Consider the following 24,468-nt stretch of genomic DNA (forward strand, 5'->3'; position numbering starts at 1 on the left):
ACTTCGAATAGCTTTGCCAGCCAAATGGCCCATGCCAGCAACCAGATTTTTCCACGAGGTGGCCTTGCCCGGCTGCTCAGAGCATGCACAGTCACTGCTACCTTCTTGGCTGCATGCAAGCAAGGGGCAGGCGCATGGGCATAGTAGCTAGAATTTTTTTTTTTTTGGGGGGGCAGACCTTTTGTTAAGGGGGCAGGCCTTTTGTTAGGGGGAACAGAACCTCAGTTTTCTATGGATTTTTACTGAATTGTATTGATTGGGGGGCAGCTGCCCCTCCCTGCCCCCCCCAGCTACGCCCATAGACAGGCAGGTAGGGGCTGGCTGAGGGCAGCCTGTGGTTAATGGGGGCAGTGCTCCATTCACCCCAATAAACCGATCTCCGCTGGTCTGGTGCAGAGGGATAGCCATGGGGCTGGTCTGCCCCCTCCTTGGCGCGTCGTCTCCACCACTCTGGCAGCACGAAAGAGCGCGGGGGTGGGAGTTGGGGGCTTTAGAGAAATACTCCTCCCTCTCCATTCCATTCACACTTTTCTCTCGACTTCGTCCGGGGAGCCACGAGCGGCTTAGAGGGAGGAGTCTGGCTGGGAGAGACGAGGCAAGGCTCCTCCGTCGAGGGGACGGGACGCAGAAGCGCGCCGGAGAGGAGCAGGCGGCGTCCAGAGCAGCAGCGGCGGTGGCAGCAGCTACCCCTCCGTCGGGGCGAGGAAACCAAATCCAAGTCCAGCCTCTCCATCGGGCTGCGGGAGCCTGGAGGGAGCGCCCGCCTGCCTGGATCCAGCGGCGGCGGAGGAGGAGAAAGAGGCTCGGATCGGAGCAAACGCCGAGGAGAAGTCGCCCGGCCAGGTGAGGCGCGCATCCGACGGAGGGGTGTGCCTGCTTCGCCTGCTTCGCCTGCTTCGCCTGCTTCGCCTGCTTCGCAAGAAAGAGGCGGCGGAGAAGGGGATTGCGAAGGATTTCTTTGTATTCCTCGACGGATGAGTTCTCTCTCCCCGCTTGCGCCCCAAGAGCTGAAGGACGCGCGCAAGGTTTGACCCCCACCCCCACCCCGTTTCCTGCTCACAACAACCCTGAGAGGTAGGCTCGGCGTTATAAAGCACAGAGAGGGCACGGGGCGTTTTGTTTAAAGAGGAGAGTTTTGTTCCACTGATGAGATTTCTAAGAGAAAAAGATGAGATGTGGGGGCGGGGTAAGAGACTTGTCGTGGGGGTTGGGGAGAAGGCATGCAGGTTCCCCTTATTTATCTGTGTGCGCGCGCCCCCCCCCCCGCCGTGCCGCCTGTAGATCCTAAAAGATAGGAGGAAGACCACCTCTCGGGTGCGCAGGAGTTAATTTTGAGCGAGGGGAGGGCTCCCCAGCCTCGAAACGTGGTCGTCTTCGCAGGATCGTGGCTGGAAGGAAGGACCGTGGAAGGGGACCGGAGGCTGTGTGTGTGTGTTGAACTTGCACCGGGCCGGGGTCAATGTCACCCGACTCCCCAGTTGTATTGATTATCAATTTCGGGGGTGGGGAGGGTGCTCCTATCGCGCAAGCCTACATGTTTACTCAGAAGCAAGCCCTATTCTGCTCAATAGGGCTTGCATCCACGTGAGCAGAGTACTGCAGCCTCCTCCGTAAGTTGCATGGGGCGCCTCGACCATCGTGGATCAGAGTTTGCTGCGGATCAAGCAGACAGGAAAAGCTCGACACTGGTTTGAGGAATCTAGGAAGCTGCCTTAGACTGTGTCCATTTAGCTCAGTGGTGCCTACACTGATTTGCAGCAGCAGCCTCCAGAGTTTCAGGACTCCCCAGCCCTAACCGAGAGATGCCGGGGATCCGAACTCAGGACCTTCTGCATGCAAAGCAAATGCTCGGCCAGTCAGCCTTCAAGGTGCCACGAGACAGTAAAGGCAGCTGCTCCCTCACGCCTGGCATTTGACAAAAGATTTTGGAATTTATCACACCACCATTCCAGGCAGAATTATGTTAGTTTTGTGAAAGACCGTACCTTTGCCCAGACTCCCCCACGCTTTTTCCTTAAAGGAGAGAGTCTGTATGTGCAGCTTCGTTGTGGTTGTACTATCCAATGGCACACAGATGTTGCATACTTAATAATATCGATCGCAGCAGCATTAATTTAATTGCTATTGAGCACATTCCCTGACTTGGGTGGCAGTCCTAAGCATATTAACCAGGGCGTAAGTTCTGGGTAAATTAATTCTGTGTAAACGTGCCTAGGTGTGCACTGCAAATCCTGCTGAAAGCAATGGTAGAGGATGTAGGCTGTGATCCTGTAGACCAGGGATGAGGATCTCTCCAGATGTTGTTGGCCAGGACCTGTGGGAGTTGAGTCCGGCAGCATCTGCAAGGCCACAGGTTCTACACCCCTGCTGTAAACAACAAAATCTCATTAAACTTTGTGAGATTTCCTTCTGAGTAAGCCTGCATAGGATCAAGCTGTTTGTCATGGGTTTTACAGCATGATGCTCTTCACTGAGGGATAGCTCAGTCTGTAGAGAACGAGACTCTTAATCTAAGGGTTGTGGGTTTGAACCTCATGTTGGGTGAAAGATTCCTGCAATGCAGGGGGTTGGACTAGATGACCCTTGTGGTCCCTTCCACCTCTACCATTCTATGATTCTATGTTTATTCAGAAGCAAGCCCCACCAGGTTCACTCCGACTTAACTCCCAAGTAAATGGGAATGAGATTGCAGTTTAGCCATGATAATTTTTGCTGGATTATGTGCCCATCTCTTTTGGAAGGAGCAGCATTTTTATTATTATTATTATTATTATTATTATTATTATTATTATTATTATTATTCCTATATCTCATCTTTCCTTCAAGGAGCTCAAGATGGCATACATTCTTCTCTTCTCATTTTATCTTCACAACAACCCTGCAAGGTAGTTTAGGGTGAAAGATAGCAGCTGGCCCAAGATCATCCTGTGAGCTTTATGGCTGAGTGGAGATTTGAACCCTGGTCTCCTGGATCCTAGCCCAACCCTCTAACCACTACACCATACTGTGTTTGGCAGGCATACTTAACACATATGGCTATTTCACTATTTTGTGTCAGGGATGGGGAAGCTGGTACCTGGGGAAGAGGGCCAGTGTGGTGTAGTGGTTAAGAGCGGTAGATTCGTAATCTGGGGAACCGGGTTCGCGTCTCCGCTCCTCCACATGCAGCTGCTGGGTGACCTTGGGCTAGTCACACTTCTCTGAAGTCTCTCAGCCCCACTCACCTCACAGAGTGTTTGTTGTGGGGGAGGAAGGGAAAGGAGAATGTTAGCCGCTTTGAGACTCCTTAGGGTAGTGATAAAGCGGGATATCAAATCCAAACTCCTCCTCCTCCTTCTCTTCTTCTTCTACCTTCCAGAGGTTGCAGGGATCAGGGATGATGGGAGTTGTACTCCAACATCTGCAGGACCACAGGTTCCACTAGCTCAGGTTTACATCAACAGATGCCCTGTTCCTAAGAACTGTTGAGTTGTCAGATCCTGAGAAAGAGTGGTCAGAAAGGAGTGGATGGGGAGCACTGCCCAGGCCCCTCCCAAAATACTATGCCTCCGGTGCATGGCAACCACACACTCCTTTCTCTCTACCCATAGTTGTGGGGAAGAACCTCCACTTCTTAAGGAAGAGAGAAGAAACTGGCTCCCCTGCCTCTTTCCTTGTTGATGCTTTGTTTAACTCTAACAGAGGTACATTTCTATTACGCTTGCAGCCTCATTAAACGTTTCCGGCATGCAGCCCCAGGCCATTTCTTCGCGGAATGCCACTGCAATGGAGTTCCATTTCCAGGAACCTGGAACAAGTACGGCTTTGTGCTGATGCTCTTTCAGTTTGTTCTTAGGTCACCCGTGGCTGCAAGTCCAGGGACGGTTTTGCTGGCAGGGCAGATGCCAGGTGCGTGAAGAGCCCCAACTTTTGTCATGCCAAAGGTTCAAACTCCAGCATCTTGACAATGGCATCTTTGGGGATGCTTTCACTTCAAGGCTTGTGCACGCATTAGCGGTTATGCTGGCCCCAACATGCTCCCAGTTGGGAGCCAAGGATGCACGATGTTAGCCACAATCCATCGGTATCTCTCAGCTTCTTGAGAAAAGCTCCTGTTCTCATGCTGAGCTTCCCAGGTAGACTACAGGGTGTGTGGGGACAATAGGCTTGATTACCTATTTCCTCCCAAGTAGGAGAAGTGACATAGCTAAGCCTGGCAGGACAGCTTACTCTATGGTATTAACCCCTTCAGGCATTAATTAGACTGGTTATGCCACAGGAACCTTCTTATTAATGATAACTGAAGCTGTGGCTCTGGGAGCCTTTCTTTAGCCAAAGATCAGGATGAAAATGCTTTAAATAATAATAAGCAGCTATCCTATCTTTAAAAGACATATGAAGGCAGCTCTGTTCAGGGAAGTTTTTAATATTTAATGCTGTACTGTTTTTAACACTTGATTGGGAGCCGCCCAGAGTGGCTGGGGAAACTCAGCCAGATGGGTGGGGTATAATTAATAAATTATCATCATCATCATCATCATCATTATTAAAAAGAAATAAATAAGAAACTGAACAGGAGGGAAGAAGGATATTAAACTGGCAGCCCCCCAGCCCCTCAAACGGCCTGGCCTTGACTGCTGGGAACTGTAGTTAACTCCTCACATAGCTACAATTCCCAGGACCCTTAACAAAAGTTCTCATTGTTATTTTTATTATTTAAGAATAAGCCATGTGCTTTAAATGTGTCGTGCAGATGTGCCCACAGTCTAGTAATACTGCAGTACTGCAGGTTCCCATCTCCTGCTCTGCAGTATTTTCTCCCTGTTATTTTCCTTACTATCTGGAGGCGGAACCAGCCATGAATGAATTGGGGACCACTGCTTGTTTCTGGAGAACTAGCTTCCATTCACATGGTTCATTCACTGTTTAGAACTTGAGATTTCTTTATTTTTTCCTGAAAGGAGCAGTTGTAGCAGCAGGATGTGTGTGGTTCCAGTAAGAGGGAAACTTGACTGTGAGAAAATGCAGGGCACTGGGCTTAGAGCATCTGCTCTGGCTCCAGAAGGTCCCAGGTTCAATCCCTATTGGAGCCGAAAGAGACCCCAGTCTTAAACCCTGGAGCAGCGCTGCCAGGCAGTGTAACTGATACTGATCTAGATAGAGCAATAGTCTGACTTGGCAGAAGGCAGACGTCTTTTGTACCTGTGTAGCCTGTTTGGTACACGCCAGCATGTCCTGCAGCTGTGGCCAGTGCAGTTTCTGCTATTTCTATCATATAAGTAAACAGATGGAGGCCAGTCCTGACTGGGATCATCTGAGCACATGCTTGAAATGCCACTCAGAGCATCCTCCAGCTCAGGCTGCTCTCGCTGCTGCGTGTGAACTACTGACATTCTCCTAGCAGGTCAGTATCTGTTGAGCTGCGGATGCAAATCAGCCTATGTGGTGCTGTTACGCGATTATGCCTCTCCCGAGGGATTAGTTTTTATATAATGCTTCATGAGATTCCAGCAGGCGATAACTTCGGTTTGTGCTGCGCAAGTGACACTGGAGCCAGAGATAAGATACCCATCAAGACAAGATCTTTGCTTCTGTGTTGGGGCTGCAAGTGCTTTTTCACTCCTTTCCTTTAATCCAGCAATTTCCAATTTCTGGAGGCTTGTTTTGATGTTACCTTTTAGGCATCTCTGTGCCGGTTTGCATTGTAAGTAGCTGTTTTGTACCACGTTTAATTTTCATATTCAAATCCTATTTTTAATGTGTTTGCAAACCACCTGGATGACTTTGGGGTGTGTGCACATGAACGGCTTAAAATGCAGCGAGGTCATTACTTCCCTTCAATTCGGATTAAAGATGGTTTCAGGGGAAACTCATCAAGATGCGTTTTCCCTCCCTAAGAAATGACAGGATAGGTATGGATTATAGCTAACTTGGTGTGCGAGCCGCTTTCCGATCTGGTGGTGAGATCCTGGCACAGGATACTGAGCAAACAAGAGCGTGTGCACAGCTTTAGTCGACAGGTCATAAGAGCAAATGATTATTTATTGCATCTATTTGTGGATTACTGCATAAAACAGGCATAGGCAAACTCGGCCCTCCAGATGTTTTGGGACTACAACCAGGGACGCGGACTTATAAAAAATATTGGGGGGGCCCGGGAAAGCTCATGAATAATAAATAAGCTCATGAATATGCAAATAAAGTGGCGCCGCCTCCTCGTGCGCGAATAGGGGAGAGCGTGCTGCGCCTATTAATCAGCTCCACCAGGAGGAAGGAAATTCCCCCCGGCAGTGGTGCTGCGAAGCGGCGAAACAGCGAGGATTCCCTAATCTCGCGGGGGACAGCCGGGGCTCTCCGGTTAGGGCGCGCGGCTGGCTGGCTGGCTGGCTGGCGAGGGAGCAGGTGGGGAGGAGGCAGGGGACGGCGGCGGCGCTCTGCTGGAGGGGCGCCCGAGATTATTGGGGGGGCTGAGCCCCCCAAAAAAAATTATTGAGGGGGCTCGGGCCCCCTCAGGCCCCATGGAGTCGGCGCCTATGACTACAACTCCCATGATCCCTAGCTAACAGGACCAGTGGTCAGAGATGATGGGAACTGTAGTCCCAAAACATCTGGAGGGCTGAGTTTGCCTATGCCTGGCATAAAATGTCTCATAGTGACTTACGATTATGAAGGTAAACACAATATGCAATTTAAAATACATCAAAAAGTTAGAAGTGTGTTATTGGCTGAAAGTGCTCATCCTGCAATAGCATAGAAAGGACAGATGCTACCCTATATCTAGAAAGATGGACACCAATACAGGCTAGGGTAGCATCATAACATATGGTCCCAACTAAAAGCTACACACCTGGGTGAACAAAAGCATCTTTACCTGGCGCCCTAAAATGCTGGATACAGCAGTCATGCATGGTATGTGGATTGTTTGATCCCTGACCACTGAACAGAGAAGAAATCGAGATAGGGTAGGATTGTCAGACATTTTGGGAAATGATTTACGACAAGTTTAAGAAAATGTTTAAATGCTCTTTCCCCCAAAAAACCTGAAGCCTTCCTGCTAGGAATTATGGGTAATGAAATTCCCAAAAAGTTCAAGAGAATCTTTACATATGTTACAGTTGCTGCCAGAATTTTAATTGCAAAAGGTTGGAAGGGAGAAACTATCCCATCCAAATCAGACTGGCAAAATCATTAAGAGAGTATGCACAATTTGTGAGAATATCAGCAAGGCTATGAGATGTTACAGATGAAAAATTTACCAGATATATAGAGAGAGTCTATGTAAAAGAACATTGTCAAAATATCAATCCATTGGCAGGTATTGACTGAGTTTCTGCGTGTGAATAGGACAGTTTTGGAAAAACCAAAAACAAGTTATATAATAGGGAGAAAATAAAGTCAAATGTGTATCCAGTGAATCTAACTCGGGAACATAATGGGAAGATCGGAGGTCATATTAAATTGAAGTATAGAATGAGGTACAAAACAAGCAGCAATCAAAGAACGAATGAATGTTTATCTTTATTTTGTTGTTATAATCTATTATTTCTGTTACGCAGTTTTGAAACCAATAAAGCATTAAAGAGGGAGAGGGAGGGTAGGATTGTGTACAGTGGTACCTCGGGTTACATACGCTTCAGGTTACATATGCTTCAGGGTACAGACTCTGCTAACAAAGAAATAGTACCTTGGGTTAAGAACTTTGTTTCAGGATGAGAACAGAAATTGCGCGGGTGGCAGTGGGAGGCCCCATTAGCTAAAGTGGTTCTTCAGGTTAAGAACAGTTTCAGGTTAAGAACAGACCTCTGGAATGAATTAAGTACTTAATCCGAGGTATCACTGTAGGGTAGGGAACCTTTTCTGGTCCAAGGTCCACATTCCCTGGCAGGCAAGCTTCCCCAGGGCCACATGCCAGTGGTGGGCGGGGCTGGAGGCAAAAAGTGGGTGGAGCAACAGGCGTGACTTACCATTTTACCATTGGTTGCATTCCAGCCATGCAAAAAAACAGAGGTTTGCACCCCCCCCCCCTTTATCCTCCATCTGTCCAGGCAAGCAAGAGGCGTCATCATAGTTTAGAACACATTCCAGCCAGGCAAATCCACTTAAAGTGGGTGTACAGCAGGGCCTGGGGAGAATCCCCTGGGCCAGGTACAGAAGCCCAGAGATTCCCAGCCCCCAAATGGGACAGAAAAATAAGGATGATGAAGCTTGCTACTCCATACCCACCAGTCTGCTGCTGGCTCATTCTGCCTGCTTTTTTTCCGTACTTGGGCAGAATCTCAACACACACACACACACACACACACACACACACACAGCTGCATGAGTGTGAGTCAGACCCATCTCTCCCTGCAGAGGAACTAGGGCTTTCCATCTGTAGCTATCCTTGAGCAGATGTTAGATCCAAGGATCTTTGAGCTGAAAATCAAATACAAAAAAGTGAGACCTCCAGGTATAGTGTAATAATAATAACAATAATAAGAATAAGAACAAGAACAAGAATAATAATTGTAATGATTTAATTAGGTACTTAGGTTTGGTGCCTGCTGTTTGCTGTCGTCAAAACTTCTCGTTTTTCTGTCTGGATCTATTTCCCCCCTTCATGTTTAGTTATTTCAATAATGTTGTGGTTACATAAAAGGAAAGCAGTTTCAACCAGCTGGGAAATAGTAATGGGAAGAGGCAAGTGTTTCTGTAGCATTCTTTGAGACAGGATAGTTCATCCATCTTTGCTGACTGTCTGGAATATCCTAGAAAAAAGTTCTCCAAAAGTGTCTCTAAACCTGTTTTCCTGCCACGTTCTTCCCTCTTTCTCTCAGGGGCTTTGAAGGGACCATCTTTTGGCTGTGATCCCCGTGCCAAGGAGCAAAGCTAACTATGAGGGATGTATATTCTCCTTGGTCCATGACTAAATTAATTTGCCTCCCTTGGATGAGCCTGATCTTTCTGGAGGTAAGAGTTTCAAGCCAGCCAGTTCATCGTCTTTACTCATGCAGGCCTTGATGTTGGAGGGTACCTTTTGTCTCACGGACAGTGTCTTCCTGCTCAAAGCCAGGTGCTGTGGGCTAGGTTTGGCAGGCCTCCTAACTTCATAGAATCATAGAATTGTAGAGTTGGAAGGGACCCTCAACTCCAAGTATATTTCAGTTCCCTTTCCCTGAGATTTTACCTCTTTCCCTAGAGGTCCAAAGAGGCAAAGGTCTTGCAATTCCAGACTAAGTACTGGCAACCCTGCTGAGTACCTACCAGAAAACATAATAGTGTATCTCTCTTGGGAGATGTTTCCCGTTGCAGGGTGGGAACATGCCTCCCTCCCCCTGGATAGAAGGCGTAGAGAAGAGGGAAATGGTGCATTGTGCAGGACCACCCAAAAACAACAGTGCAAGATGTCCATTGAATGGATTTTGGACTCCTGACCTTCCCTTGCAATGCTGTGAGTCCATCCACACCAGTAGAGAGCACAGTGTGGTACTGAGTGCACAGTGCAGCTTTCTGAGACTTTTGTCTAATGCAAAACTGCAGGTTTCTAGTCCTCACTGTGTTCAGTCAGGAGGTGCAGATGGACTATGGTGGCCCCAGGGAGGAGGTGCCGTGCTGTCTTGGGCCATTCTCATGCTATCTGCCTAGGAGTAAAGGTGGCATTTAGCAGTTCCTTTGCCCTGAGTCTCAACAGAGTGTTTTATTTTTGCAGGGCTGCAGCCCAAAGGTTCTGGAGAAGACATTTGAACAATGGATGAGGTATAAAGATGAGTGCTTGAAGAAGATAGCAAGTGATCCTTACCCTTCAGGTAAGGAGCCATTTCCTTTGTGTCTGATTTTAAAGTGGCAATTGCGCTGGGAAAATCTGCACCTCTTTATTTATTTCAGATATTTACATATTGCTTCTCAGGCAAACCTCACAAAGCAGTTTGCATAAAAATATTAGAGCAATACTTGTTCTTAGATACTCCACCTTCCTCCTACAGAAGCCCAGAGCCTGTGGATAGCTCAATTGGTAGAGCATTAGACTCATGGTCAAGGGTTTGAGCCCCATGTTGGGAAAAAGATTCCTACGTTGCTAAAGGATTGGACTAGAGAAGAAAGGTGCAGAAGAGGAAATCCTGAAAAGTGATAGGCTTCTACTATTCCTCCACATGGTCTGAAGGCAGGAGACTCAGCCGCCTTGCTGAAGTGAGGTCAATGAGACTGTCTTAAGCCCCCTTTGAGCCTTCAAAGGGGCCTCTAAGGATCACGGAGCATCATCACCTTGTATGAAGTCAGACACTCAGGTCCATCTAGTTCAGTATTTGTCTACAGCTTTCCAGGTCTTCAGATAAGAGGACATTCCCTGCTGTATCTGGAGTTGTTGGGGATTGAACCTGGGACCTTCTGCATGCAAGTCAAATGCTCTACCACTGAGCTATGGCCTTATCCCCTTCAAGTTCCATGATAGAAGAGATGCACTAGAAAATGCAGCAAAAATGGTGAATAGTGAATAAAACAGGGACCCTGAGTGGGCTTTACCTGACCACCGCTGGGTGAAAAATGATATTCAAGTTCTTTGGGGACACCTATTATTTATACCTTATGCACCAGTTTATTAGCCAGTTCTCGGTACAAATATTTTCATATCATTTTTTGTTGTTGCTGCTGCTAAATATGACATTGGTTCATATCAGGTACACCTTGAGATGCATTTTCCCTGCACTGATTGGTTGGGGCCACCTACTTTCTCCCCCTCTCTTCTCTTTCCTCCAATCACAGGTAGGCCTGCCAAAGAGGCTAACTATACAGCCCTATACATGCCTACTCAGAAGTAAGTCCCTTGGAGTTCAATGGGACCTAATCCCAGGTAAGTGTATAGGATTGCAGCTTAACGTCTGCATTATCATGGGTACCATTGAACACACCAAGTCTTACTTCCGAGTAAACATGCATGGAATTGCATAGCATAGCTGCAATTCTATACACACCCTTGCCTAGCAGTGAGGTCCATTGAAATTGGTGGGGCTGACTTCTGAGTAGATGTGCTGCAAATTATTTTAACTGGGCACCTGCTATAAAGGTGGCACATCAACTGTTTTCTGCCCTAGCAAGGTTTGTATTTCTCTTCCACCTTCCTGTGCTGTCTCTCTCTCTCCACACCTCCTTCTGTCAGTCAGTTATAACTCCAACCTAATACAGTGGTACCTCGGGTTAAGTACTTAATTTGTTCCCGAGGTCTGTTCTTAACCTGAAACTGTTCTTAACCTGAAGCACCACTTTAGCTAATGGGGCCTCCTGCTGCTGCCACGCCGCCGGAGCACGATTTCTGTTCTCATCCTGAATCAAAGTTCTTAACCCAAGGTACTATTTCTGGGTTAGCGGAGTCTGTAACCTGAAGTGTCTGTAACCTGAGGTACCACTGTACTCTAGTCTGCAATGGACAAAAGAGTCTCCAAACATCCCATAGGAATTCCTGGGATGTCAGTCCCAGAAGGGGTGCCCATTTTCACTCAAAGCAGTGAAAATGGACAGGATATTTTTATTCTAGCAAAAGAAAGGGACTTACCTAAGTGCAGTGCTCAGGGTGGATTCTTGTTCTCTCAGTATAAGGAATCCAGTGAAACTCCACGCCCCCCCCCCGGACCCCAATTCCCAGCAGGCACCTTCCTTGCAATGCTAAATGCAAAGTCAAAAGCCCGCTGAAGAACAGATGCATCCTTTAAGCACCCTGATTTTGATTACAGCAAGGGTGTGTGTGTGTGTGTGTGTGTGTGTAGGGAAGAGGTCTGGAGATTCTATTTAACTGCTTTTATAGATGTTGCTCCTGCTGGGAAGCTGATTTTTGCAGAGTGAACCAATTTCTATTAAGGCTCTCGCCCAAAAGGAGTGGAAGGGGCCTGCTGTGTTGCCTTCCTGTGAAGACTTTACAGGATGGAACCATTCAAACCACCAGTATTGTTAAAGAATGGGGAGAGGGAGTAAATGTATTGAATACCCCCACCCCACCCATTATTTTTTAAGGGGCAGCAATATATAGAATTAAAATGTGCTGATTTCATGTAATGCTAAGAAAGCTACCTCGAGGGAGTGGCACTTGCCTCTCTCTTCCCCTTTACATTTTGCAGGGCTATGCGCTTACGATCTGATTTCTGAAAAATGGGTGTGCAAATGCTTTTGCTGAGTTGCGTTAACACTTAGTTTATGGAACTTGCTGCTGTGAAGGTGGTGACTGCCACACTGAAATGGCTTTGAAAGGAGGTTAGACAAATCCGCAAACTGGGATAGGTCCATCAGTTGCTGTTAGTTTGGAGACAGTGTGCTGTATATGAACTTCAAACTCATTCTCTGAATGAGGATTCTCGCATAGCCAGAATGGCCCTATCCACACAAGAAAAGGAGGTACCAAGAGGCTCAGGCAGTAAGACAAAAACATATTTATGGGGGGGGGGGATCCTGAATGCTGATGGCCCAGTGAATATTGTTGGTGTCAGAGTCAGAGGTGTAGTGGCCATGGACTATGGGAAGGGAAGGGGGAAGTCAAAGACCTGTAATGATCTCTGCAGCAGGGTCACTGTCTCTAGAGTCCCAGAGCCACACAAACAGCATGAAAGGGGAGCTTTTTAGCCAATGAGAAGGTGTCTTCTGACCCTTTGTGCTGATTGCAGCCAATCCGATTTAAAGGAGGTGAGTCAGTGTCGGAGGATTGGCTCCCAGGGTCACTGTGGAGAAGGCACCAAGGAAGAACACCAAGGAGTCGTTCTGCATGCTCCAAATTTAGGGACTTAGGAACACTGAAAAAACACAAGGGGTCCTTTAGCTTCAGGAGAATGATGTACAAGTTGTGTTATGTACAATGGAACTCCATGTTGTCAGTGGAGATTGTGGCTGAGAATTGGTCTAGAAAAGCCTAAGGAGGCTTGGGCAAGGGTCAAACTGGGGTTGTCCCAGGACCAGTTCTCTTTGCTGAGTTAACTCAGAAGTGGCAGCCACAGATATACTGAGGATGCGGAAGGCATTTTACATTGTGTTCTGGGATGCTGTGCTGAATATATTGGACCCCCTTCTATGTTTTGCCCTTCCCAACCAGACTTGCTTTTGTCTCTTTCAGGGCTGTTTTGCAATCGGACGTTTGACATGTATGCATGCTGGCCAGATGGGAGTCCCGGGACCATCGTCAATGTCTCCTGCCCTTTTTATTTGCCCTGGTATGAGAAAGGTAAGGCTGTTTCTTGGTGGGTTCTTTTGGAGAGTATCTGCAAGGCATTCCAGGGAGCTTGAGGCTTAGATTCACTAAAATTCTTTTACACTCCATCTACAACATTCTCTGCCATCTCCTGTGTGCAGGTCTCCGTGCTGGGATTTCTCAACTTGTCCTGCAAATCCCTATTTTCTCTTTCTTCTATCCAACTTCTCAAATCCTGTTGACTAGGTCAACTTTGCCTTGTTGACTAAGCCATATTCTTGACTCCTGTTGACTAAGTTTGCACTGTCTTTTACCTCCACAGGACACCAACCAATAAATCAGGGGCCTTCAAGATGTTCTGGTCTATAGCTTTAATCAGTCCAATGTCCACAGTCAGAGATTATAGGAGTTGTGTCCCAGAACGTTTGGATGACGCAAGGTTGCCTCTTTGTTCCATAAATCAAAGCAGGCATCATTTTGCATCAACTGTAAATCAAGCAGGAAATTGGGAAGAGTCGCTGTCCTTGGTGCTGATGTTTCAGATTAAACCCATTTTGTAGCATCCTGCTGCTGTTGAAAACATTGCTGGGGTTCTCATTTTCACCTTTGTAATGGCTAGTTCAACTTGTCCTGCGTCCTGACATCACTATAATCTGAAGGCAGCCCTGTTTAGGGAAGCTTTTAATATATGATGAATTATTGTATTTTAATATTTTGCTGGAAGCCGCCTAGAGTGGCTGGGGAAACCCAGCCAGATGGACAGGGTATGAATGAATGAATAATATTAGGTTTTTTTCCCTCCACCCACACCAACAACTGCTATTGATAATGGAGTAGAGAAACAGCCACACTGTCAGTACAAGATAAATTGAACTAGATGTTACAAAATGCACAAGGGGAGCTCTGACACTGGGTTGTCCTTTTTGACAGTAGCCCTGTGACCTCTGAATATATAAATGACAGTGCCTGACTCACTGTGCTGGGGTGGTTGGAGCCCAGCTCTCCCTCTGGGTCCTACTGCTTGGCCCTATTGTTATGATCCCTCAGAGGATTGGAGTCTCCCTTCCTCCTTGCAGCTTAGCTCATGCCTTCAACAAACACACAAAACATAACCGGCTGTGCATAGCCGGTTACGTTTTCTGTGTTTGTTGAATGTATGTTACATAATGTTAGGTTTGATGTTGTTTTGCAGCTTAGCTCATGCCAGCAAGTCTTGCTTTCAGTGGATGTATGTTCTGCACAGTGACGCTAAGCGTTGACATTTCCAAGCGTGTCAGCCTGTCAATGCCTGGCCTTTTTTCGCTCACAGTTAAACATGGTACGGTGAGCCGCAAGTGTGGGCCTGATGGCCACTGGGCGATGCTGAACGGGACAGAGCTCTGGAGGGACCATTCCCAGTGCAAGGAAGAGGTGGATGGCAACACTGGAGAGGTGAGAAGGGGAGCCTGCTGGGATTTGCTGGCCCTCCGTGAAGCTCATAATGACATGTCATTTGCTTCTAAACATGGCAAGCCTGGCTGGCAGTGTTTGAGGGCCTTCCTGCTTGTTCTGCTGAATGGGGCCCGGATCTCTGCCCCAAAGGCCTACCCTGATGGCGCCACTGTCCCTGGCCTCTGATGCTCCCAGTTGCATCTTCCCCAATGGGCTGGATGCGTCCAGAAAAGAGTGGAAATGGGTTGCCTTGGCTTGTCTGATGGGGCCTCCTCTCCTGTACAGGAATCATCCTACCGCCTGATGGTCAGCTTCAAGGTCCTCTACACTGTGGGCTACTCCCTCTCTCTGCTGGCCCTGGTCTTGGCTCTGCTCATCCTTACAGTCTTCAGGTACTGCATCCTGGCTCAGAGCGAAAGACCCTGTGGGATGGTGATGGACGCCTTTGCCTCTCCCTTTCTCTCTCAAGTGTGCAGTCTGTTCTGCACAGGTTCAGGAGGTGTGCAAGGAAGAGAGAGAGAAGAGAAATCCACAGCATTTGGCTGCTATAATTTTGGATAGGCACATGGCGACCCCTTCAACATACACAGGACTGTGTCCAGCAATGTCTGTGATCACTGGAAGCTGCTTTTCTACTGGGTCCATCTAGCCCAGGGGTAGGCAACATAAGGCCTGTGGGCCAGATGTGGCCCAATCGCCTTCTAAATCCGGCCCACTGACAGTCCAGGAATCGGCATGTTTTTACATGAATAGAATGTGTCCTTTTTTAAAAAACGCATCTCTGGGTTATTTGTGGGGCATAGGAATTCTTTCATTCCCCCCCCCCCAAAAAAATATAGTCTTGCCCACCACATGGTCTGAGGGACAGTGGACCGGCCCACAGCTGAAAAAGGTTTCTGACCACTGATCTAGCCTATGACTAAGATATGTAGGAAGCATTTTGCATTGAGACAGACCACTCCATGCAGCTTGATACTGTCAACACCAAGGCATGGGGGAACCTCTGGCCCACGAGCCATATTAGGTTCAACAGGGACCTGCTGGGATTGGATGTGCCAGGGAGTTTCTGATCAGGAGCTTACAAGTCTTGCTTTGGGCAGGGATCTTCTTTGGCAGCCTGGCTTGAGTTGAACCCCTGCATGACGATCCCCAGCAAGGGAGGGCCCACCACCCCTCTAGGCAATTGGTGCCACTCCTGAGCTGCTCTGACCGTCAATAGGTTTTACACCAGCTTCGTTGAAAGACTTGTGTTTTCAAAGCATTTATAGAGTGGTGCGGAGCTATTGGGTCACCGGCGAGTGGACAGCGTCCAACCTTGCCCACATTGGGTACCCACTGCAATGTCCTTTTCACCCCCCAGGAAGCTTCGCTGCACCCGGAACTACATCCACGCAAACCTCTTCGCCTCCTTCGGGCTACGGGCCATCTCTGTGATCGTGAAGGATGCATTGCTGGAGCAGATGTGGAGAAGGGAGACGTTCCAGGTTTCCGACTGGGAGGCCTTGCTGAGCCATGAGGCATGTATGATTCCTCCGGACTGTCGCATGAACCTTAGGAAACCAGCACTATTGCACTCAATTCCAATGGCAAATTTTGCATCTCCTGAGCAATTTGCTCATTTGGGCTTAACATTTGATTTGATTACAGTGGTACCTCAGGTTAAGAACTTAATTCGTTCTGGAGGTCTATTCTTAACCTGAAACTGTTCTTAACCTGAAGCATTACTTTAGCTAATGGGGCCTCCCGCTGCCGCTGCACAATTTCTGTTCTCATCCTGAAGCAAAGTTCTTAACCTGAGGTACTATTTCTGGTTTAGTGGAGTCTGTAACCTGAAGCGTCTGTAGCCTGAAGCATCTGTAACCCGAGGTACCACTGTATTTGATTTCTTTTTTCTTTTCCCCCTATATTTTTTATTAACATTTCTGTTTTACATTTTAGAATATTCATTTCAACAACCTTAAAATACCAATAACTTCCCTTCTTCTCTTTCCATGATTCATTTTGCATAACACAAATCCCTGCATGTTTTATATAAACTAAACCATTCAGTATTCTATTACTACATCCACCAAAACTTATTTACACTGTTGAATTTATCTTAACACTGTCCACGTTTTCAAATATACACAATTTCCCTCCATATATTCAATAAACATTTTTCAATCTTCTTTAAACGTATGTACTTCTTGTTCTCTTATTCTATATGTTATGTCTGCAAGCTGAGCATATTCCATCTGTTTAAGTTGCCATTCTTCTTTAGTTGGGACTTCGTTCGTTTTCCATTTTTGGGCTAACAAAACACGAGCTGCATTAGTGGCATACATAAATAACCTTTCATCAACCATTCCATCTGAATTATCCCCAACAAAAAGGACTCTGGGTTTCCCCCCTAATTCATTTATTAAAAATATCTCTGAGTGGTGTACAAAAAAACTGTAACAAACAACTCAAAAGAAAATATTACAAAAAAATGCACAGTTACATATAAAAATATTGCATTAATCCAAAGTTGCTAATGTATAAAAATCATAATCAATTCATTTTCCTTCTGATAAACCCTCCTGTTCAGCTTCTGGGTTCCCATGAAGGGTTCAAACAAACTCTCAGCTCACCCACAAAAGTCTCCCAATGAGACGACTTCTGGAAACAGCACCCTAGTCTCTCACTCTAGACTTGCCTTTTATGGGCTTGGCATGTTGCTTCTACAGGCTACCCAAAGCTGTGTCCCATTCAGCTGTACTCTCCACACCCAGTTCCAGGTACAGCAGGTTTGCTGGGTTTCCCAGGAGGTCCAAAGGATGGGAAGAAGGTCCTCACTTCTGCTCACAGCTCTTTCTTCACCCTCTGTCCTCTCCTCTTCCTCCAGTCAGGGAAGACAGCATGGAGCTCAGCATCTAGCAACCTTTGCTGAAAATCTCTTCATGTAAAGTTATTGATTGGGGTGCTGGGGGGGGGGGAATGAAGCCCCATCTTTTTTAACCCTGCCCCACTTAAGATAGTAGCTGGACAGTGAGGCTGAAACTCCCACCAGCCCCGGACTGCAGGGCCATTGGCCAATGATGATGGATATTCTAGTCCAACAACATAGGAAGCCATGTGATACTGAGTCAGACTATTGGTCCATCTAGCTGAGTATTGTGTACACTGACAGGCAGCCCTTCTCCAGCACTCTCAGCCAGGGGACCCTCCTAGCCCTTCCTGGAGATGACAGAAATTGAACCTGGACCTTCTGAATGCAAGGCAGATGTTCTGTTGCTGCTGAATTAAGCCCCCTTCCTTGTTGGCTTTTTAAGTAGGTGCTTTAAATGGTTCTAATTTTTATTGATGTGTCTTTGGAAAACTTAATTCTATTTTTTAAAAAACGGGTATAATAATCATTGAAATAAGAACAGCAAAAATTAAAATGACAAAAATAACTGGAATAACGATGATGATTGAAATGCCAACAGTATGTGTATTACTGTATTATTTCCATGTTTTTCATAAGTGCTGGAAAGGGTTCTTATTAGACACTGATTGGCTCTCTTATTCTAGGCTGCGATTGGTTGTCGAGTGGCTCAAGTCGTGATGCAGTACTGTATTCTGGCCAATCATTATTGGTTTCTTGCGGAGGCGGTCTACCTGTACAAGCTTCTGATTGGAGCTGTGTTTTCAGAGAAGAATTACTACACTCTGTACCTGTACTTGGGCTGGGGTAAGGAAGAACTGGGCTGGGAAGCACTTGCTAATACTGGGGCCAGTGCACACAATACATTGTTAAGCACACTTTGTCTTATTTGAAGGAAAAGCCATAATCTTGCTCAAAGCTAGCCTTAGTTGGCTTTCCCTACCATGGGATCCGGCTCCCCCTACTGTTGAGCTCCCTGCCTTTTGCCCTACCAGTCCCACATGGAACAGTCTACAGTTCTTATCCCCAGCTTCAATCTATCTTCTTTCATCCATTGTGATTTTTTGGGGGGAGGGGACAATCTGAATCTTGAGAATTGAACTTAAGCAAAGGACACTATTTTATATGCAGTGCTAATTTTGGAACTCCAGCTGCAGCCATTGCATTACCTGGCAATTTGCCCATTTGGGCTCAACGGCTGAGTCAAGACAGGGATCTTGGCTATCGATGAACCTTTGCTGGGCTGAAGACCCCTTGATGTACGGTGCTTGATTTGGGATGCTGAAGGAGGGAAAATAATAATAATAATAATAATAATAATAATAATAATAATAATAATAATAATTATTTATACCCCACCCATCTGGCTGCGTTTCCCCAGCCACTCTGGGCGGCTTCCAACAGAATATTAAAATACAATAGTCTATTAAACATTAAAAGCTTCCCTAAACAGGGCTGCCTTCAGATGTCTTCTAAAAGTCTGGTAGTTGTTGTTCTCTTTGACATCTGGTGGGAGGGCATTCCACAGGGCAGGTGCCACTACCAAGAAGGCTCTCTGCCTGGTTCCCTGTAGCTTCATTTCTCACAGTGAGGGAACTGCCAGAAGGCTCTCGGCACTGGACCTCAGTGTCCGGGCAGAACCATGGGGGTGGAGACAGTGCCTTTTAACCCAGTAATGCAGTGGGGTGGACCTAGCTTGCTTCTCGACTTCCAGTGAGTGTTTGGTTTTTTCCAGAGCTTTTGCTGTGTGACTTGCAGGAACCCCCGTGGCTTTTGTGGTGCCGTGGATGGCTGCCAAGTACCTGAAGGAGAATGCAGAGTGAGTGTGGTGGTGCTGGGATGGGGAATTTGGGCTGATTGGCACAGGGAGGGATTTTATGTTATACAGTCAAACAGGGGGGGAAAGATGTAGGTCAATGGCTGAACAAGGTGACATGTCTCCCACAGTCTTCTGTGGCTTCTCAGTGAAGCTGATGGAGCAGCCCTGCTTGCCATCTTTCCCACAGAGCTGTTTTCCTGCCTGTTCCATTAACCCCTCTGGAATAATGCCAATCTCCTCCCTGTTTGTGCTGCAGGTGCTGGGCATTGAACGAGAACATGAATTACTGGTGGATTATTCGCATCCCTATTTTGCTAGCATCTGTGGTAAGTGTCGGGATCTTCGCTGCGACCGACCTGATAAAGCTCATTTCCCTCCAGAATCACCCCCAACGAATAATTAACAACCTGAGCCTTTGATGAGGCCTCAGGCACATTCCCGTTCAGCAGAGTTTCCAAAGCAGCAGAAGTGATGAGATTTATGGCTACATGCAATGCTTTATTACTAAGCTACTCAGAGAGCAAAGAAAAATACATCCTCTCTCTGAGAGAGCAGAGAGCAACTGAACAAAGGAACAAAGGAACAGGAAACCACTAACGTCACATCCGTCTCCCTTCTCCCGTGAGACTTCCAACAGCTTGGAAAGTCTCTGGAATGTAAACAGAGTCCTGTGACTCTAAGCAGCTGCTCAGTGGCAAACAGAAACTAACAGTAAGTGCCTCCCCCTTGTCCCTCTTGCCTAGCTTGGGATGGGGTGAAAGGGGGAGGACGGTGCCTTTCTGGTGGTGGTGGTAGGGTCTGGTTGGCTTTTGGTACTCAGGAAGAGCAACAACTTTGCCAGCCATGTCAAAGCAGTATAGCTTGGCAATATGTTGTGTCTCTCACCCCCCATTCAAATGCTACACAGGAAGCTGCCTTATACCAAGTCAGACTAACTCAGTATTGTCTACTCTGACGGGCAGCAACTCTCCCAAGGTTTCAGGCAGGCGTCTCTCCTAGTAGTCCTACTTGGAGATACCAGGGATTGAACCTGGGACCTTCTGCATGCAAAGCAGATGCTCTACCGCCTGAGCTATGGCTCTTCCCCAAAATCTACAGGGGGAAGAAAGAACATGGCACAGTCTTCCCAGCTGCAATGTCTTATCTTCTTGTTAGCATCTTTTTGTGAGCAAGGGGCTTGTTGCTTCCAAGCCTTGATTAACTCACCACTGTGTCTTCCCAGATCAACCTGCTGATCTTCATGCAGATCCTCAAAGTGATCCTGGCCAAGCTGCGAGCCAATCAGAAGGGCTATGCAGACTACAAACTGCGGTGAGTTTGTTCACCAGGTAAACCCCAAAGAAAAGCCCGAGTCTTGAACTCAGGAACTTAAGTTTCATCTCCTGTTTGGTGTTGTCCCTTCCAGGTTGGCCAAAGCAACCCTCACCCTTGTCCCTCTCTTTGGGATCCATGAAGTAGTCTTCATTTTTGTCACAGACGAACAAACTACAGGAGTGCTACGCTACATCAAAGTCTTCTTCACTCTCTTCCTCAACTCCTTTCAGGTGAGTTTGGGAGCACCTGGCATGGATCACCTGCTTTCTGACATGGTTGCTTACTTGTTTCCTGACCACCACCACCCCCATTTCCTACTTCCACCCTAAAGGGGAAAGTTTGTTGGAGAATGTATGTGGCAGCAGTGTGCAGAAATAAATTGTTTGGCAAAAGCCATCAGGCTTTGGCCCTGTTTTCCAACAGGTTCCTGTTTGCTATTGCAAGCTCATGCTTCCTTCTCTCTCTCTCTCTCATCTACTGCAGGGATTCCTGGTTGCTGTCTTGTATTGCTTTGCAAATAAGGAGGTAAGCAATGTCCCCACCGCCCACCCTGGCTGAGATGATCCAGTCATTCTTGGGCATGCAGTCTTATACAGCTCATACTAATCCCTGATCAGCCTTACCTATTGGAGCCTCTGATTGGCAGATGAGGACTTGTTGGTGCTGACATCACCAAGGGATGTCTGGTTGGGGCTGACTGGGCCTTTTTGGTGGTGGTTCCCTGATTGTGAAATACCCTCCCTGGCGAGGTGTGCCTGTCTCCCATCATTATTAGTTTTTCAGAAGGAATTTGAAAACATTCCTGTATACCCAAGCATACTTGGTGGCTGAATTATACTGATTCTGGCAACCCCAAGATCACTGGATGGAAGGATGTTTTGAATCGCAGTTGCTTTTAACTGAAACAGCTTTTAGATGTTTTTAATTGTTACTGTTTTGGGAATATTTTATTCCGTTTTAGAAGGCTTTTGCTTGGTTTCTCAGTTGTATATCTGGTCTGATTCCGGAGGCTGTTCTTATGCTTCCTTTTCATCCAGGTGAAATCCGAAATGAAGAAGAGGTGGCAGCTTTGGAAACTGGACCACCCTGCCCTCTGCTGCACCCAGTAAGAGGAAATTGGGGATGCCAAGAGCTCCTTAAGACAGCGATTGATGCTCTGTTCTATGATGCTGCACCTGGCATTCTCAGATGGCCAGAGTGCTTGGGGCAATGGTGGTGGTGATGGTTACAGCTTTGTTGGAGGACCACAGGCAACGTTCTGAAACCGGGGGCAGAGGTTATTTCTACCAGTTTGGCAAAACATAGAAATCGACATTGCTGGCTTGCAGCACCCGGATGATGATATACCAGCCATGAAAGGGCATTAGAAAGTGCCAAAGAGCATGATGGAGGGTTTGCCTAACGCTGCAGTAGGAATCCTGAAGCTCCAGGAATTAGAGAGGGATGTGTGCGTGTCTATCTCTGTGGTACAGCATCTGCTTTGGATAGAGAAGGTCCAGGTTCAATCCCCAGGATCTCCAGATAGGGCAGGATGAGACCCCATTGGAAATCTTGGAGAGCCACTGCCCAGCCAGAGTAGGCAATACCAGATGAGGCAATGGTTTGACTTGGGATAAGGGAGCTTCCTGTGTTCCACGTCTCAAAACCAACTCAGGATTCAGCTTTGGTAGGATGGCAGTCCATCCTAGGAGATCACCAAGGGCCTTAATACTGTCCTCTACCACCTGTTCCCATTGTCCAGCAGCTGCTATCTACCTTCAAGCTTCAAGCTTTTCACAGAGGTATATTCTGTACCAGAGAAACGAAGACCTCCTCTCTCGACTATGAAGGCTACAGGCTTCTAGGCCAAGATCAAGATAGCCTTGCAGACAGAGGCACTGAGATCCCTCTTCAGTTTTGTTTCTGAAGATGTCAGAGCAAGAAACCCATTGAGGACCCCTTCAAGTGACATCATGGCTCTGTAGCCCAGGCATTGGCCAGCCTGACTCAGTGTGGGAACTCTGCAACGCTCCCCTTAGCTATGGCTGAGCCCAGTGGTTTGGCTCCAAAGAGGACATTTCTGGGGAGTCGAGAGGACTGTGCTTCGCTCAGCTTCTGCATGAGGTCCCTGTGCTCATTAAAAAGCACAAGCTTCTGATGCATCACTTTGCAAGGCGCACTGTTAACATTGGGAGAACTCAGAGTACTTTCCCTGTACACCCTGACCTTCTCGGGCTTCACGCAACCAGCGGTGGACGCACTTTGCATCTCAAACAACAACTCCTGCCTCTTTTCCCCTTTGGGCAGCTCTGAAGGTTTTCTTTGGCTGCCCAGTGCGTGCGGGACAATGGTCATTCTTCATATACTACCATCTATCCATATATGACACTTTGCAAATAACAGGTCCATGGCTCCAGGGGGCTGACGTGCAACGCAGATGCAAGGGAACAACATGGGAAAGGGAGAATTTAGAGGCATGGGAAGAATATGCAATCATTTCGAGTTGGCTTTGTTACAGGGCAGTGACTGGCGGTGGGAGGAGGAGGAAATGACGACTCTTCTAAGGGAGGTTGCCTGGAAATGCCTCTCTCCCACCAAAGGGAAAAGGCCGAGTCATATTGGGTAGAGGGGCAAGGTCAAGGTCAAAGGTCACAGGAAGAAATGTGCCAAGAAATAAAGCACATAGAGGGAAGTGTAAGGCCATGGAGGGTTTTGAAGGGAAAAACTTTGAGGGCATAGGAACATGCTCTGAGAGGAGGGGCTGAATTGTGCCTTATTGAATTGAAGTTACTGCCCCCTCCCTCTGCAGCACTGGCCTTTCTCTCTGGCTGCAAAGAACTTTGAGGGGTGCAGGCGCTACGGCAGCCCCTCCTTCTCCAGGGAAGAATAAGGATTGCTGCACACAGCCAATTCACAATGCCGAGCAACTTGCAGAAGTCATTGCTATGGAAAAAACTGCCTAGAAGAAAGCAGGAAGGGGGTGTCAGAAGGCTGTATGAACTGAGCTACCTTGGAGGCGGCAAAAAAGATGCCTGTTTTGGAACGGGCAGTGCTACGAAACATTTAAGTCAAGTGTCCCTTTAGTTTTATTGCAGGGGGTGGGGGAATGCAGGAGGCGACCCAGCTCTTGGCATTATGGAGAATGCTTGCTCTGCAGCAGGAGTAGCAAACCTTTGAGCCTCCAGGTACTACTAAACTACAACTCCCATCAGCCCCAGTAAGCAGGGCAGGGGTGATGGGTGTTGTAGTCCAGCAACTTCTGGAGGGCCAAATGAATCCCATCTGTTCTGCGCCTGCTAAGACTAAGTAGGCCACTTCTTTTAAATGAAACACTCAAGGGGAAGGATAGTTTCACACAGACAACTGTTCTGCACATGTTTCAAAACAGTGCCAATTATTTCTGGCAAAAGGGATGCCCCTTGGGGCAAGGAGAAGGAAGCACAGCGGAGAAGAGCTGGGTGACTTGGACGTCAGGGTTGCATCAAAGAAGACACAGGCAGGTTCATCTTGCTGTGACCTAATCCCTGCACAGCTGCAGCGGAAGATTTGAAGGATTACAGGTCTGGAGGCTCAAAGGGATTCTAAAGCACAGCTATTCCCCACCACAAGTTTAGCATCTTCTAGAACTTGTTGCAGAACTTTTATTTTCTCAGCAGGTTCTTCCTTTCTTGGAGGTAAAGGGTACACGATGCACAGCAACTTTAAGTAAGATGGAATAGAGGACTCCAATCCAACACCAGTCCCTTCACTGCAGGCTTCTGTAAGGACTCCAAGAGTTTTTCAAGCTAATAAAACTTTGAATGCCTTCTTCATTACTGAGATACATTCATGCTGGTTGCCATTCTGTGTGACCACCTCCAAAAGCAGTTGTGTCATATGATTATTATTTTTTGAGGGGGGGGATTCTCTAATTCT

At 47.3% G+C, this 24,468-nt stretch overlaps 1 protein-coding gene across 3 annotated transcripts; it reads left to right on the forward strand.

Annotated features, from left to right (window-relative positions):
* The first annotated feature begins 745 nt into the window (after positions 1–745).
* On the forward strand, positions 746–24,365 carry LOC309356524 (glucagon receptor-like). 3 transcript variants are annotated; one of them, XM_081888035.1, is made up of 14 exons: positions 746–843; positions 8,796–8,928; positions 9,668–9,764; positions 13,049–13,156; positions 14,433–14,554; positions 14,840–14,946; positions 15,915–16,071; positions 18,089–18,248; positions 19,200–19,260; positions 19,517–19,586; positions 20,483–20,571; positions 20,666–20,804; positions 21,058–21,099; positions 21,612–24,365. In XM_081888035.1, exons 2-14 carry the CDS (start codon positions 8,854–8,856, stop codon positions 21,681–21,683), a joined length of 1,299 nt encoding a protein of 432 aa, XP_081744161.1. In that variant the 5' UTR covers positions 746–843; positions 8,796–8,853; the 3' UTR covers positions 21,684–24,365. The 3 variants fall into 3 exon arrangements, with proteins under 3 accessions (XP_081744161.1, XP_081744162.1, XP_081744163.1); XM_081888036.1 differs by lacking the exon at positions 746–843 and adding an exon at positions 5,299–5,383; XM_081888037.1 differs by lacking the exons at positions 746–843; positions 8,796–8,928 and adding an exon at positions 10,720–10,807 and having other exon boundaries at positions 9,700–9,764.
* The last annotated feature ends 103 nt before the right edge of the window (positions 24,366–24,468 follow it).

Source organism: Podarcis melisellensis (assembly GCF_964234715.1).
Source record: "Podarcis melisellensis genome assembly, chromosome: 14".
NCBI classification, from domain to species: domain Eukaryota; kingdom Metazoa; phylum Chordata; class Lepidosauria; order Squamata; family Lacertidae; genus Podarcis; species Podarcis melisellensis.